Source organism: Staurois parvus, unplaced genomic scaffold, assembly GCF_062004578.1.
Source record: "Staurois parvus isolate SC_StPar_1 unplaced genomic scaffold, SC_StPar_1.0 ptg000022l, whole genome shotgun sequence".
Classification (NCBI taxonomy): Eukaryota; Metazoa; Chordata; class Amphibia; order Anura; family Ranidae; genus Staurois; species Staurois parvus.
In genome coordinates, this window is record NW_028317818.1 from 2953502 (window position 1) to 2971758 (window position 18257).

The 18257-nt window shown below is 39.6% G+C and overlaps 1 protein-coding gene across 7 annotated transcripts in view; it reads right to left on the bottom strand.

Moving 5' to 3' along the window:
- Positions 1-18257, bottom strand: part of NPRL3 (NPR3 like, GATOR1 complex subunit) — a 249808-nt gene that overhangs the window by 100920 nt on the left and 130631 nt on the right. For all 7 annotated transcript variants that reach the window (XM_089691819.1, XM_089691772.1, XM_089691798.1 and 4 more), the window contains one exon: positions 12272-12425. In XM_089691819.1, the coding sequence (XP_089547945.1) occupies positions 12272-12425 (154 nt within the window). The remainder of the gene's footprint in view (positions 1-12271; positions 12426-18257) is intronic.

An 18257-nucleotide genomic window follows, 5' to 3' on the forward strand; every position in this document is an offset into this window, starting at 1 on the left:
ACCGAAGAGGTCACTAAGGTTTTCTCAGAAGCCCGTCTCACTACCTGCCCCCTGGATCCTGTCCCCTCACAACTACTACGGTCACCCTCTTCTTCCATCCTATGCTCCCTCACTCACATCTTCAATCTTTCCCTCTCTACTGGTGCCTTCCCCTCTAAAGCATGCACACATCACTCCAATACTTAAAAAGCCCTCCCTGGACCCCACCAACCTGAACAACTTAAGACCCATCTCCCTGCTGCCACTTACCTCTAAACTCCTAGAACGCTTAGTCTACAATCGCCTGAGCTCCCACCTCACCGACAACAACCTTATTGACCCTTTACAGTGTGGCTTTCGCTCACTACACTCCACTGAAACTGCCCTACTAAAACTCACTAATGATCTACTAACAGCTAAAACCAATGGACACTACTCCGTACTCTTACTACTTGACCTCTCTGCGGCTTTTGATACAGTTGACCATCCCCTCCTCCTCAAAAAACTCTACTCTCTTGGTCTCAGAGACTCTGCTCTCTCCTGGTTCTCCTCCTACTTATCGTAGTGCTCCTTCAGCGTTACCTATAACGCTGCCTCCTCCTCTTCACTCCCTCTTTCTGTAGGGGTCCCTCAAGGTTCTGTCCTTGGACCCCTTCTCTTCTCCATCTACACCTCCTCCCTTGGTCACTTGATAAACTCCCATGGCTTTAAGTACCATCTCTATGCTGATGACACACAAATCTATCTTTCTACCCCTCACCTCACCCCTTCAGTCTCCTCTCGCATTACTAACCTACTAAGCGACATATCAGCATGGATGTCAATCCACTTCCTCAAACTCAATCTGTCCAAAACTGAGCTCTTAGTATTCCCTCCAGCCCGTGCCTCCTCCCGACTTCTCCATCAAGATCAATAACACAATCATCAGTCCCTCCCCTCATGCCAGGGTTCTAGGTGTAATCCTAGACTCCCATCTGTCCTTTCATCCCCAAATCCAATCACTGTCCAAATCTTGTAGACTCCACCTCCGCAACATCTCCAAGATACGCCCGTTCCTAACCTCGGAAACCACTAAGCAACTTATTCACTCCCTTGTTATATCTCGCCTTGACTATTGTAACTCCCTCCTCATTGGCCTACCGAATTGCAGGCTATCTCCTCTTCAGTCGATCATGAATGCTGCTGCCAGACTTATCCACCTTACTAACCGTTCTGTATCTGCCACCCCTCTCTGCCAATCCCTCCACTGGCTTCCCATTGCCCAACGGATAAAATTCAAAACATTAACAATAACGCATAAAACCATTTATAACACTGCCCCAAATTACAGCAACAATCTTGTATCTAAATATCACCCTAACCGTACTCTCTGCTCCTCGTAAGACGACCTGCTCTCTAGCTCCCTTGTCTCCTCCTCCCATGCTCGTCTCCAGGACTTTTCCAGAGCTTCCCCAATCCTCTGGAACTCTGTACCCCAATTTATCAGACTATAGCCTAATCTGCTCACTTTTAGGCGATCTCTGAAAACCTCTCTCTTCAGGGAAGCCTATCCTGCCCTCAGCTAATAATGGAATCTTCTACTCTTCCAACCAGTCCATCCCCACAGTTACTACCTTTTGTACCACTAGCCCCTCCCTCCTAGATTGTAAGCTCCAAGGAGCAGGGCCCTTCTTTCCATCTTGTATTGAACTCTATTGTTGCTGTATTGTCTCCCGTTATATTGTAAAGCAAACTGTTGGCGCTATATAAATCCTGTATAATAATAATAATTAAGGATGTGCACACTTATGCAACCATATTATTTTAGTTTTGTATTTTTACTTCCCTCCACCTAAAAGATTTCAGTTTGTTATTCAGTTGTACCGTTTATAGGTTAAATTAAAAGGTGGAAAAAGTTCTGAAATTATTTATTTTTGTCTCATTTTTTTTTAAACCAAAGAAACCTGACATTTTAACAGGGGTGTGTAGACTTTTTATATCCACTGTATGCAATTTCAAACCAGCCAAAAGCAGAGGAAAGGAGGGAAAACACACCCTTAATATAATCCTTTTTTCAATCAATCAATCAATCTCTACCACACAACTCTCTGACATAATTAAAAACCAACAACTGTCAAAACAATTTTCTTGTAGATACTAATCCAATTCTGTTATATAATGAAGTTGTAATATATAAGGAAATAACAAAAATCATATTAGAATGTTGGTCCACAGATTTATCAGTTTGATTATCCTTTTTCAATCTAACTACACCAGTGTAACATTTTGCAACTCCTAGAACGCTGCAGTTAATAGAAAAAAAGATATTGCCCAGATGGGGCAATTGCCTTACATTTAAAATTACACGATTAGGCCTGCTGGAAGGATTTCTTTAGGAAAGAGACTAAATAAATAGAGACAATATTTCTATAGTTTCTAAAAACAATACTCACCAAAACAATTTTTTCCCAGAATAAATACAGTACCAACACAATGTGTGCTACTTTAAAATATTATAAACAGGTTTCAAATACTACGCATTTTGGGAGACTATTTGGTTCATAGATAGTACTTTTCAGTGCATATTTTACATGAAGCTAAAGGAAATTTCTGTTGAGTGTATTATATAAAGGTAACACTAGATGGCAGTATAGCTATTGTGATTTAAATACATATGGACATGCCATAAAAAACAAAAACACACACTTCTGCAGCATAGGAGACACTGCAGTTGTCCCCCACCAGCTCCAAGCCCAAGAACTGAGCAATCATGGCAGCTTACTGCTCCGTTCTCAGACTGGATAGCAGTGACAGTCAGTCACTGTTCTCCGCTATGTCCCTCCAGCATTCACTGGACCACCAGGTTGGAGAGGGGACAGGTGCAGCTGGCTTCAGCCATCCACTGAGAGTTGGAACAAGCTTTCAATCAGGCAGCTGGATGAATCCCAACAATATGGTTTGGATCATTCCAGAGCCTGGAACAGCTCTGTGATATCGGCTGGCAGTGGGCTTTAGCCTGTTGTCAGCTGATTTTGGGTCGCACGAGTGCAAAAGTGCACTCCTGTGACCCAGAAAAGATGCATCTGTGGCCATTCTTCTTTCCTACCCTTTACAGTCTTGTAAGAACTAGTGAATTTTAAGAAGGGGATTGAGGAAACATTTTAAAGGTTAGTTAACCACCAGTACAAGACTAAGATGCGGCTCTTAAGTGTCTAGAAGGGGTCAGTTTGCACAATTTCTTATAGGTTTTCGGCTCTAAGGGTAATAGTAATTATTTAAAAAAAATTGTAACATTTACTGGACTTTTCATGAAATATTACATAGAAGGGCATATGTTGTAATAACCTGATGATATATCAAGTGTTAAAATTTTAGATACAAAAAAGATAGATGGCGAACACTACTCTTCTTTCATATTATTCTTCCATGGTTACATAGTACGGTTTTAATCTATTATTGATGGATATTAATGCTATTGTCACAATTAATGCAGACCATAGATGGGGAGAAAAACTGCAGATTTTTCTTTTAAAAAACGAAAAATCGGTTGTTCAAGTGGCCGACGTTACCATCAATGGTAAAAAAAAAATCGGCCGATTTTCTACCGGTCTAGAGCCAGCAAAAAGTGTCCCTGCAGAGAGCTCTGCTATTTCTTTGACAGTTCTCTGACAGTTCCTTGACATTTATAGAAGTTGCAACAATGTATCTATTTGTTTCCATTTAGGATACAGATGTTTTTATTCGGAAACAAATAGATACAATGTTTCAACCGCTGTAAATGTCAAGGAACTGTCAGAGAACTGTCAGAAATAGCGGAGCTCTCTGCAGAGACACTTTTTGCTGGACTGGAATTCTTCTTATTTTCATCCTACTTCTTCTTCTTCTTCTTCATCCTCATCCTCTTCTTCTTCATCATCCTCTTCTTCTTCATCATCCTCTTCTTCTTCATCATCCTCTTCTTCTTCATCATCCTCTTCTTCTTCATCATCCTCATCCTCTTCTTCATCCTCATCCTCTTCTTCATCATCATCCTCATCCTCTTCTTCCTCATCCTCCTCATCCTCTTCTTCTTCATCCTCCTCATCCTCTTCTTCATCCTCTTCTTCTTCATCATCATCCTCTTCTTCTTCTTCATCCTCATCCTCTTCTTCTTCATCCTCATCCTCTTCTTCTTCATCCTCATCCTCTTCTTCTTCATCCTCATCCTCCTCTTCTTCATCCTCATCCTCTTCTTCTTCATCCTCATCCTCTTCTTCTTCATCCTCATCCTCTTCTTCTTCATCCTCATCCTCTTCTTCTTCTTCATCCTCTTCTTCATCGTCTTCCTCTTCTTTTTGTCTTCCTCTTGCAGGTCACTTCTCATGCGCAGATTTTTTATCGGTAAAAAATCGGCCGATTTGCCCACTAATTGCCGCGAAAATCGGCCGATCGGCAAAATCGGCCGATTTTTTTCCAACTTTACCGGAAAAAAAAAACGGCCAAAATACCGAAAAACGGCCGACCAAATCGCCCACTAACGATCCGAAAATCGGCCGATTTTATTTTCGGACGAAAAATCGGCCGATTTTCGACCCATCTATGGCCTGCATTAGCCTGCCTCGTACACACTATGAGAATATCAAATGACTTTTTTTTCTTGCATTCTAGTCTTATATCGAAAATGAATAGGTTACTAAAGTTCTGAAAATTCTCGCTAGACAGAATGCAACTTCGAAAATGATGTAATGTATTGCATTATAATGTAATCTTTTTCTGTTCACTCAGTTTTTTTTTTTTTATACAAATACTATTTACACAAAAATTGTTCCTTCTGTTATCTTACGAGAACATTTTTTGTTCTATCCCTTCAGATATTTGCACATGAACTGCCATGATTGGCTCTTGAAAGCTGTGTACCAACGATCAGATTATCAGACGATCTATTTCCTTTCCATCCGATTTTCTCATCATGTGTACTAGACTTTACCTTCTTGCTGCAGTGCTTCTCCTAGACCTGATTTTTTCATATGTGTTGTTTGTCTTCTGTGCTCACCTATGGCCCTCACCTGCTATTCTCTGGGTTTCCTTTCCCTTCCATCACTTCCCGGCCCGCCTCCCAGTTAACTTCCCTATATAAAACATGATCAGTGCAGCCCCTTTTGCCTGAGCATCTTCCCGGTTCTCTGAGTTCCCGTTTACCTACTATTGCGTGTATTCTGTGTCTGACTTCCTGAGTATCAACCTCGACTTCATCTACAATCTGTGCTTGCCTGTCGCCTGCCCTAACCTTGTTTTGTTTCCTGGATTCCCTTCTGTCATTTGTGCTCTGCACATGCGAGTGATCACTGCATCCACAGTTGGGATTACCCGGGGGCCGTGACCTATTTCCAGCTTGCTGCAGGTCCCTGGTGAAAAAGCAGGCTGGGGCTTAGACTCTGGGGAACCTGAAATTGGCAATCTTAAGGGCTCAATATCACAGACACCTGCCAGCTATATCCCTAATAAAGAGCTGAAGTGCCACCAGGAAACGTGATGGATTTTTCTATTAACTTGCATATCAGAATGTTATTGAAGTGGTATTAAACAGAAAACGAAAAATGTAATATATTGCAACTTACCAATCATTGGATGTGGTGGCTGCATTAGTTTTTGTGTTTCTTTTTTAGATGGTTTTACATGGTGATCTGGCCAGTAATGTACTTCTTGTATTAGCGTGCCCCTGACTCTGGATAAAGGTGGACAGGGGCACAACAGACAGCAGCATTGTGAATCTAGGAGCGGGTAGTGTCAGATGTACTAGCAGATTTAAATACGCTAACAAATTGAAGCCAAACTCCAGCTCACAATGAAGTTACAGAGACAGTTATAGCAACAGTTTTTGTTAATCTTTTGGAATAAAGGTTTTACATGAATAAATAAAAGCCAATAATTGTAAGTACCCATCTCAGTGTGAAATGGTTTGTCTCAACACTGATACATTTGCAGAGGAGCTTGTTCTGTTAGAAAAAAAAACAAAACAAAAAAACAAAACAAAAAAACAAAACAAAAAAAAAACACAACAGAGACTTACTGGCAGAATCACCAGCTGAAAATGAAAGAAAAAAGGCCTTAAAAAGAAAATTAATGCAGCCATTACATCTAAGAATTGGTAAACTGCAATGTATTAAAAGAATAAACAAAATTGGTGCTGCGCTCCCACACTTATACAAATAATTAAATAAAAAATGAGGTTTCAATTACACCCCTAATGAATCCTCCTGTGTATAATTATCCCAAACTCAATTCTTCATATTACTATACAATCTTATGCAGTGATGTTTGATAAACCATATGAAATAAAATAAAAATGTGCAAAACGCATAAAAACACAATACATAAACCCATTTGTGTCCCTAAACAGGGTGAAATCACAAACATGTATTAAACCACACTTGATAAAACACTTGGCATAAATAAATGCGTGACTTCATCAGGAACAAACGGCAGTGGTGACAAACCATGCTGTTTATACTGTCCTCATATTAATCTAATGGAAAAATCCTGATGAAGTCACGCAATTAGTGACGCAACTAGTCGGACGAGAGACGGAGACGTGGTGACATCACTTTCGGCGGAAGGGCCATCTTGATACACCCATAGGATTACACCCAGGAGTTCCTTTGAGGATCTGTGAGCATTTATTTCTCATAACACATGCAAGTGAGCATTTACAGTTGTGACCAAAATTATTCAACCCCCAATGCTGTAAAGGGGTTTAGGGACTATAGTGTACATTTGGAATTGTATTCAGAATCAAATCCTACAAGGACGTTGTAACTACCCAAATGCAACTAAAATGACATCAATTGTTTATGTAATACAGTAGTAAATGGTTCTTATGTGGTTTCTTCATTGCCACAATTATTCAACCCCTTAAAGACTACCACTCTGAAGAACAGAGGTTCATACAGGTGCTTTCCATCAGGTATTGAAAACACCTGTGGATGTCACCGAGCAGCAATCAAGCATAATAAGCACCAATTAGGCAGCTTTAAAATGACTGTGATACTCAGCTCCTTCTAGACATTTACTGGTGTGGTTACAAACATGGTGAAGGCAAGAGAATGGTCCAGGAAGACAAGAGAAGAGGTGATTTCTCTTCACAGGAAGGGCAATGGCTATAAGAAGATTGCAAAGATGTTAAACATACCAAGAGACACCTTAGGAAGCATCATTCGCAAATTCAAGGCAAAGGGCACTGTTGAAACGCTACCTGGTCGTGGCAGAAAGAAGATGCTGACTTCGACTGCTGTGCGCTACCTGAAGCGTAGAGTGGAGAGAAGTCCCCGTGTGACTGCTGAGGAACTGAGAAAAGATTTGTCAGATGTGGGTACAGAAGTTTCAGCCCAGACAATAAGACGCACACTGCGTAATGAAGGCCTCCGTGCCAGAACTCCCAGGCGTACCCCCTTGCTGTCTCCAAAGAATAAGAAGAGTCGACTGCAGTATGCCAAAAGCCATGTGGACAAACCACAAAAGTTGTGGGATAGTGTTCTGTGGACTGATGAAACAAAATTAGAACTGTTTGGGCCCATGGATCAACGCTATGTTTGGAGGAGGAAGAACAAGGCCTATGATGAAAAGAACACCTTGCCTACTGTGAAGCATGGTGGAGGGTCAATCATGCTTTGGGGCTGTTTTGCTTCTGCAGGTACAGGGAAGCTTCAGCGTGTGCAAGGTACCATGAATTCTCTTCAGTACCAGGAGATATTGGATGGAAACGTGATGCAGTCCGTCACACACCTGAGGCTTGGGAGACGTTGGACCTTTCAACAGGACAATGATCCCAAGCATACCTCCAAGTCCACTAGAGCATGGTTGCAGAGGAAAGGCTGGAACATTTTGGAGTGGCCATCGCAGTCACCAGACTTAAATCCGATTGAGAACCTCTGGTGGGACTTAAAGAAAGCAGTTGCAGTGCGCAAGCCTAAGAATGTGACTGAACTGGAGGCCTTTGCCCATGAAGAATGGGCGAAGATACCCGTAGATCGCTGCAAGACACTTGTGTCAAGCTATGCTTCACGTTTAAAAGCTGTTATAACTGTAAAAGGATGCTGTACTAAGTACTAAGATTGAATGTCACTTGGGGGTTGAATAAAACTGATAATGCTGTGAGCACAGAAAAGACATTTGTGGTTATTTCATTATAACTGTTATGTTATATTTGTCTGACCTACAAGTGCCTCTTTAATGTAAATGTAAGCAAGATGACTGAATGATCAAAAGCAATGTCAAACTGGCCAAAACACTCAATTTCAGTGGGGGTTGAATAATTTTGGTCACAACTGTATAGTATTCTTTTATATCAATAAATGAAACAATATCACACGATGGAAGGATTCTTCTTCTTGTTTTATAAACATTGATGAGGAAGCTGAGGTACAAATAGATCATATGAAAACCATCCAGATATCAGGAGAGGTGATACCTGTAACTTCTGAAGGGGGATACCACCACTGTTTGTGATACTGAATCTGACGTGGAGGATTAAGCGGTTGGCTGTGCTTAATAGCAAAAAAGCGGTTTGACCCTGTGTGGTCGCTTCATGAAGGTGAGGGGGCAATTTTACTGGTGAAGAAATACACTTTTTGTTCACCTGCCAGATTTATATTGATCGCTGGAGGTTTCTATATATCCAGCCATATTGAAGATTACACACATGGACGATTTGTTTATTCTTTATTAATAATTGGTGGCACGTGTTTTTGTGAACTTTGTTATAAATTTAAGTTATGTGTTTATCAGAGTGTCACTGGATTGTCATTTGTGGATTCACTCACTATTTTATTTAATTATTTTTATTTATTTTATTCCTGCTATTTATATAGCAGTATAGTCCCAAGTTTAGGGACGAGAGCACAGCAATTTATACTTTGGTACATGTGGGCACTTGCTGAGTGGTGGTCGCACATTTATGTTGAAGGATTTATTATAGTCCTTGTAGATTGTCTTATAGTCAGGGTCCATTTATCCTGACCATCCTATTGTTTGTTTTATAGGAACAATAGTGCCATTTGTCAGTCTATTTCCACTGCACCTTTGGGCATTCATTTATGCCAAGTGTTTTATCACGTGTGGTTTAATACATGTTTGTGATTACACCCTGTCTAGGGACACAAGTGGGTTTATGTATTGTGTTTTTATGCGATTTGCACATTTTTATTTTATTTCATATGGTTTATCAAACATCACTGCATAGATTGTATAATAATATGAAAATTGAGTTTGGGATAATTATACACAGGAGGATTCAGTAGGGGTGTAATTGAAAGTTCATTTTTGATTTAATTATTTATACAAGGGTAAGTGTGGGAGCGCAGCACCAATTTTGTTTTAATTTTGATCCCATTTTATCCAGGTGTATAGCCAGGTGTCAGCAGCAACCCATTCCTAGTTTAATAGTGTATTCAGGGTAGCGCAGGTGGTTCTCCATTGTTTTTTATATTAAAAAGGATAAATTCTCCTTTTGGGAAAAATAATAAATGCAGACATTTTTGCAGGAAAAAAAAAATGGTGTATTTATTATTTTTTTCCCCCTGGAGCCTGGAAAGCATTGCAACAATCAATGGATCAGGGGTGCGGTGCCAGACAAGCCCTGCAGCTTTCAGCCAGTACCTTCATATGGGCTTGACTGTTTACAAGCTACAAGGCTTGTGAATGAACTACAAGGCCGCTTTTCAGAGACCCTGCAGTTCATTCAGAACTACAAGCCATCAGCTGCAAAAGCAGATGGTACTTGTAGTTCAAGTCATTCACAGGAAACTGTGAATAAATGATGCAGCCATGTGGGCAGAGCCCCAGGTGACTTATTTTCAAATAGTGACATTAGACACCGGAAGAAGATCCCCTGCTCTGTCACTGGGAGAGGGGGGAGAGGCTGCAACTGCTGGAACATGTTACATGTTCCACCCCAAATAGGGGTAGAACTTGTACCATGTTCCAAAAGGTGAACTTCTCCTTTAAATGTTCGCTTTTGGGTTTAATACCACTTTAAACATTTGAATACAAGCCAAATATTTTTGAGTTGATTACCAAACAGTTACAGTGCAGTCTCCGGGCTCGGTTTATGAACTTGCACTCTAGGAGGAATCTTACCCGGGGATAGACTGCTGGCTGGAAATGGAAATTGAGCAGATTTGCCCTTAAGTGTCAGTCTGTTCTAAGCTGGTTTGCTACTTGCTTCCAGTGAGTGCATAATGGTGGAGGATTAACGCGGAAGTCACAGAAATCACTTATATTTATTTTTTCTTTGATTGATCACATCATAATTTTGGGACTATTGTTTTCCCTACTTTGGGAATAATTATTGTGCATCACTTGTAGATTTGTTATTTTGCATGTTTGATATCCATTTTGTGTGGTGACACTGTTTTTCATTTAATTTATCTTTTAAAGCGCTGCACCTATTTATAATTATTTGTTTCGGTGGAGGCAGAGTGTTTGCCACGTTGTGCCAGCTACTTCCTTAATTTGTTCTCTGCGCTCACCATTTATTTCTTTTTTCACCATCTATGGTTTGGGTATGTTTTTACAAACCTCTGCAAGCTGCAAGTGAAAAATAAAGTGAAATATTGCAAAAAATGTTCTAACACCTCAGATCAAAATAGAACAAAAGGCCTGGCAGCGAAAGGTTTAACCCCTAAAACAATTATATATTTTTTGAAAGCAGAGACCCTGTTTATCAAATCTATATTTTCAGTAAAAAAAAACATTAATTCTAGTGCACATAGACATTAATACCACTCCGTTTTTTGGTAAAATATAAAAGATGGGGTTGCTTCAAATAAATAGACACCATACATGTCAAGTCCTCAGTTTGCGCACGTTTGCCAAAATGGCGAAAAATTATTTACCTAAAATTGTCCATATGCATTACTTCAAAAGCCTCTACAGGTAATCAGTTTAGAATTAACCATGATTTATGGCCCTATAATTATTGCCCTCACTCTGACATTTGTTGTGATTATTATTATTATTATACAGTATTTAAAAAGCGCCAACAGTTCGCTCAGCGCGGTACAATATAATGGGAGACAATACATGCGACAGTACAATAACAATACAATGCGATACACGAGGGGTTCGAGGGATACCCAGCATGTGTGGCACAATAGCTATTTAAATACACGTGCGCTCCCTAAGTGAATGTTTCCATTCAGGAGTGTACACAGGGCAACAATCACTTAAACATTGGGCCATTTCTCACATGTATGTATGATATAGATATATATATATATATATATATATATATATATATATATATAAAAAGCACAGGGCCTGTAGAATAAAATGATGGTTGTTACAATTTCTTTTACGCCACATGATATGATACACCATTTTTTTATAAAATCTAAAAGAAGTTACGTTAAGTACATCGATACTCACGCTTTATATCTGTATATGCCCATGGAACGGCAACAAACTACAGTACCTAAAAAATCTCCATATGTGATGCTTTAAAAGCCTTTACAGGTTACCATTTTAGAGTTACACAATAGGTCTGACCCAGAATTATTGCTTTCACTCTGACGTTTGAGTTGATATTTCACGTGTGGTGCAATCTCTTTTTACATATGTATGGGGACCCAAGTGCACATTTGCATTCATGCGGGAGCACTGGGGGATGGGGGTGCTTTAAACTTTTTCCTATATGTTATTTAAATTTATTTAAATATCTCTCCTCTGTCCTCCAAAGCATCTGATCAAACCAAGATTTGTTTGGTTATATGCTTTACAAGCTGTTAATGGCTTGTAAACAAACAAACCGAAATCTTCCACTTTCTGATGTCACAGGGGAAGGGGAACAATCTTCTCTCACTCTGTGCAGTGTTCTCGTTATAGGAGAGAACCAAACTGGTCGCAGAGATATGATGGGACAGAACAGCCAGGTAAAGGTGGTGAGGGATCCCTCTTTCACCGCCTGTAAAAGTGATCAGATGTCTATATACCTGCTTGGACAACTTTAGGTTAAAGCGAATCACTGGCTGAACAAAATGAATCAAGGCTGAAGGTACAACTATCACCCAGACATCAGCACCACTTCCCAAGGATGTGTATATAAAGTATATATAAATGGTTGAAGTGGCTGTACACCTCCGAAATGAAAAAATTATAAAGCATATCCTTCTATAGTGTGTAATTTATTTGAACCAAAGCACCTAGTGTGATTTCCTATTGGTCTGTCATCCTTCTGCTATCTGCATGAGTCACTTCTAACAGTCTAGGTTAGATAAAAAAAAAAAAAAATTTAAGAAAATATACAGCAAAATACTAGTGTAAAACACAAAGAACTCACTCTCTGACACAGCGGACACTTCATCCTGTATCGCCAAGATTAATTTGGCCTCCCTGGTCAAGTACTGGCATCTCCGCTCCTCGTGTTGCAAAATGATAGCAATTCTTCTAGAGAGGTTGTGTAAGCAGTTTATTACAGAAGGATCTGCATTTGCCTGAACAACATATATAAAAGCACAGATATTACATATACTGTAGAAGAGTTTATCTTTGAAAGCTAAAAAGTACATCATCTTATAAAGCAGCCAACGAGCAAACATGATGTGCAAAGTCAAGTAACCCATAGCACCAAGTCAGTTTACTGAAATGCAAACCAAAATGAGTCAAATTCTCCCTGGTACTTTACTTCAGTGGTATCCTAAGACAACCATTTGTTTGAAGGGTTGCTCCACTTATACCTCCAGTTGTTTACACCTTTGTCAGATAAATACTACTCACCCTGAATATTAGACAGAAGCATAATTCTCCAGTCCTGCACAGCAATTCGCTGTTGAACACCATGTGCAACAATAGAGCATTGTTACACCTGGAAGAAGAGCATCCAACAATAGAGCTCTTGGTACAGCATTCCATCTACAGTTGGGCTATTTTCTTGGAGGGGAATTGTGAGAGGAGCAGTGTGAGGAGAAACAAAAAGGCATAACATCCTAAACTCTATTCATTCAGTTGCCTATCCACCATATGTCAGTACCATGTTTTTAAAAATCTACTTTGATCTTTTTTGATCAGGAAATAAAGAAAAAAAGCTCTGCATAACAGTTGAATGACTAATATTGTTGCAAACATTTGCTTCTGCTTATATTCTTGCTTTTCAGTGTCTACATACTACAGCAATCAAGAGACAAAAAGGAAGGAAAGTACTACTGCCACAGTAGGAAAAGATTGTGTGTTCACGTTCCCATTAGTTTGAATATTCCATTTTAAAGACTGAATTTAAAAAAAAAAAAAAAAGCACCTCCCAACTGTTAACTATCTTGCCCTCACCAGTACCTCCATAGAAAATCCAATCCCTGACTCCTACCCAGAAAGAAGAGCCCATGCAGCTATCCAAAGGGGCAGCACCTGTACAAGACGTCCTGCCTGGCTGCAATGTAACGCAAGTAAATACAACAGAATTAGTGATTTCAAGTGAAGAAATGGCAGTGAATGTTTTAAACTAAAGCCAACAGAGTCTGTCCATAAAGCCTCCTGTCATTTTGATGCAAGAGACCTTCTTAATCAAAATGATAATATAATCAGAAATATCAAACTGTTTCTTGACCTTCTCTACAGGATCTGACATAGAAGCATGAAAAAACAAAATACTCTCCTAGAGCTGGAAACTTGCCATGAGAACATTAATACATAGTTCTAGCTGGGTTGATTAAAAAAAAAGTTCATATTGACAGCAGTAAGGTGATAATCTTTAAACAGCAACTTCATAGATGTTGATTAAAAAAACAAAAACAAAAGCATGTAGCAATAGTGCTACAATGCAACATCAAGAGATCAAATTGTTTTCAGGCATGTAGCTTTTGACACAATGATTCTCCAAACAAAAACTTTCAGTGTACCTTGCAAAAGCAACCTAAATACGTCCGTTTTAGGATGATAATCCCATTTTTTTTTTACCAGAACCTGGCAAAGCTAGAACTCAGACTGCCCTTATAATGGATAAGCAGCAATCTCATATTTACCAGCTGGTGGTGCTGTAAGAAAAGCAAACAGGCTATTGATGGGGACGCATGTGCACAATCTTTCCTCTGAAGCACAGAAAATACACTATGAAATGAGGTTTCCAATGGCATGGAAGAAAAAACAGCTTGTAAAAATGCACATATTTGATCTTAAAAAATTGTAAATAAATGAAAGCAAGCCACTTAAAGAGTATATTTTCCTTGACTTTTTGTCTTAGAGAAGTAGGAAGGGTTAAAAACACTGTCGGTTTCTTTTCGGACTCCCATTAGGGAGGATTCTCTTTGTCTATGCATACATTTTAATTTAATTCAATGCATGCATACATTTTGGAGAGAAAAAGACTAACAACAATGTTACTACAGTACTCCAAAGTAGCCAATCATATTTCAGTCAAATAAGTATTGAAACCTACACACAGAAACAGTTACAGTTATTTTTTTCCCAAACTAATCATTTTTTGACACTTGCAAATTAGGGTACAACTTTTATTCCAACAGAGTAATTGTGTTTTCTTCTCTTGAATATCAGTGATAGCATTTATATATTTATGGCTGTAATACTATATCTTTTGCTGCAATTTAGGATTAGTGTTTGGTGTTAGATTGAAGCTAAAGCAACCATGTCACCTTGTTGCAAAACAGACATAGGGAGGCTGTAAAAGAAAAGAATCAATATTCATGTGTCCAGTGGGTTGCAAGTCAAATTTTTTTTTTCTTTATGTAATACTCAATACTACTGGGTGTGTCTCAGCTGATCTTCTCCTTGGCTATCAGATTTTAATTGTAATCAAGGCTTTCCCTCCATCCTCAACTAGGAGTGTCCTATTTCTTTAACATCGGCCAGCAATTCCTTGCAGCCCAAGACACTGATGTTTGGTATACACAGTTCTTTTTCGTTCAACCACCAAACTGAATTTTAAAAAACCTGACAGATTATTGCATCCACAAGACAGGTGGATTCAGCAATCTCCCCCACTATGTGATTGCATTCTGACAGCAGGCACTCCAGCTCTATCAGAATACATTGATCAGAGCTGCAGCTGATTGGCTCCAGCTGCTGATCGAAAGAGGTTTTCCAGCACGACCATTCAAGGGAGGGCTCCACACAGATCAGAATTCAGCTGGTCCCTGCTGAACTGGATGATTTTTGATCATGTGTACCCAGCTTAGAGCATGTTAAATGGAAATTCAAAAGTTTGAAAGGCTCAATATAAAATGTACCTTTAATCACATAATTGCCAGTAATGTGGCATTTGCATGCAAATGTGGATATTCTTTCAGTGTATTTTAATCACAAACTAAAGTGTATTTTGAAGCTCATCAGTCTTTAAGTGAGCTATCCCCTTTTTTCACCTGTTAATCCTAAAAACACCACACTTCTTGTCCCTGGATGGCTACATATTTTTTCCACTGTATCTATGAAGAGAGCACTGCTTGCCACCAAGGCTACACATTAACCACTTACCTACTGGGCACTTTCAAACCCTTCCTGCCCATGCCAGATTTTCAGCTTTCAGTGCTGTCACACTTAGAATGACAACTGCGCAGTCATTAACACTGTACCCAAACCAAACCATTTTTTGAGACCGATAGAGCTTTCTTTTGCTGCTATTTAAGCACCACTGGGTTTTTTTTTGCTAAACTCAAAAATAACATTTTGAAAAAATAAGTTATATTTTAGTTTCTCTTATAATGTTTTGTAAATTGTAAATAAGTATTTTTTCTCTTTCACTGATGTGTGCTGATGAGGCGGCACTGATGAGTACTGACAGGCTTCATTGATGGGCACTGAAAGGCAGCACTATGTGGCATTGATAGGAAGCACTGGCTGGCACTCATAGGTGGCACTGACAGGTACTGATAGACTGTACTGCTGGGCATTACTAACGGGCACTGAAAGGCAGCTCTGATGGGCACTGATCAGTGGCAATGATGGGCATTGAAAGGCAGCACTAATGGGGCTACACTGATAATCAGGGTACAGATGATCAGTGCCCTGGTTATCAGTGTAGACTTCCCTTCTGAGGAATCCCACTTACTGGCTCTCCACACATGAGGAGCGCTGACAGCATTTGAGGAGAGGACTGTCAATAACCGACATTTCCTGTTTACATGTGATCAGCTGTGACTGGGCACAGCTGATTACATGTAAAGCCTACGTCTTGCCTTCCTGCTGAATTGTGATGTTGATGGGCATGTGATATTTATTACTGATCTCCTTTGAAATAGCTAATTGCCCAATTACCATGTTGATTCAATGGCTTGAATACTTTTTTAGTCCCAGATTTGAAACAAATTCACTCTGACTTCTTTGGACTCTCACAGTAAATTAAAAAGCCAGAGATGCACCACTGAAACGTAAGCCCCTGTCATCAGGTTGTTACACATAGCTTGCAAAATAATAGCCAAAAATGGATATCTTTTTGCGCCCCCCAAAGGATCGATGAGTGAAAACATCAGGTTAACAATACCATATCTTGGGGAAAAAACTGGTGTTCAAGAATATAACCTGCCCCCAGAAGTTTTGAAAAGTTATGGCATCCCCGGTTAGCAGTGCCAGAACTGGCCCCATTTGCATTGATAGCACAAAGATTATTTTCAGCTCTGCCTTATTTATGCTATTGTTTAAAGCTGGCGTAAAGTGATAGGTTGTTGTTTTTCTGTTGGTTTGTATGTGGGAGAAAAAAAAAAAAAAAAAAAAAGAATACGTGACGGTGTATAACATTGCATTAAAAATGATTGGATTGAAAAAAAAAAAAAAGCCAGGAGGTGCCCTATGACATCCATGCAACTAGAACACAATGGAGGAGAGTTACTAAAACTGGTGCACTCAGAGGTTGGTGCAGCTGTGCATGGGAGTCAATCAGGTTCTAACTTCAGCTTTTCCAGTCAAGCTTTGACAATAAAACCTGGAACCAGATTTTGCACCATGCAGTTTTAGTAAATAACCCCCATTGGCAGCCTATACAGTATATTTTGCTCAGGACAAGTATTTTTAGGCTGGGTCCAGTTAATATAAAAATACAAACTCCTAGCAATTACATTTACCATGTTTTTGAATCTTGAGCTAAACAACTGAAAAGGTTTACCTGGGGTTCTTTATAGGAGTGTAAAGTGCATCATTAATATGCAGCTTGAATCCTGTATACTTTCTACACAAGGGATGTATGCATCAGTATTACAAGCAAAACTTTGAATTTCTTGAAGAAATGAATACGCAAGTATAGAATTTAAATGATAGGATGGTTGCACGCATTGGCATGAAGCAGAGATGACTTTGTATTTCTTGGAAGATGTGAATACAGAAAGATATAATTAATGATGAGGTTTATATGAATTGATATCAAAGAGAGATGACTCTGCATTCCTTGAAGTTGTGTTCTGATGTGTCATGACTAAGTTGGTGAGTCTCCTGATAACAGGGGAGCATATGAAGCAGTATGCTGATAAGATGTGTGCTGTCTCAGATCTGTATGATCACCATAGTGCACTCTTATATTGCTGACTAACAGTGTCTTAAGAAACTATGCCAGACACGCAGTATAGATTAAAAAAACTCATTATCAGCAAGTGACAGTTAAATACACCCAGGCTGTTTTTACAAATATGCTGTAATTCATATATTATAATTAACAATTTCAAAATGACACACATATACATACATACATACACACCTCAAAAAAATTAAAGGAACACTTTGAAAAAACACATCAGATCTCAATGGGGAAAAATATAATTCTGGATATCTATACTGATACGGACTGGGTAATGTGTTAGGAACGTAAGGATGCCCCATCGTGTGATGGAAACGAAAATTATTCACCTACAGAGAACTGAATTCAAAGGCACCCTGAAAATCAAAGTGAAAAAATTATGCAGCAGGCTAATCCATTTTGCTGAGATTTCATTGCAGCAACTCCAAATGGTACTCAGTAGTTTGTATGGCCCCCACGTGCTTGTATGCATGCCTGACAACATCGGGGCAAGCTCCTAATGAGACGACAAATGGTGTCCTGGGTATTTCCTCCCAGACAGGGCATCACTGAGCTCCTGGACAGTTTGAGGTGCAACCTGGCGGTGTCGGATGGACCGAAACATGATACCCCAGAGGTGTTCTATTGGATTTAGGTCAGGCGAGGAGGGGGGGGCATTCCATAGTATCAATTTCTTCATCCTCCAGGAACTGCCTGCATACTATCTCCACATGAGGCCAGGCATTGTCGTGCACCAGGAGGAACCCAGGACCCACTACACCAGCGTAGGGACGGACAATGGGTCCAAGGATTTCATCCCGATACCGAATGGCAGTCA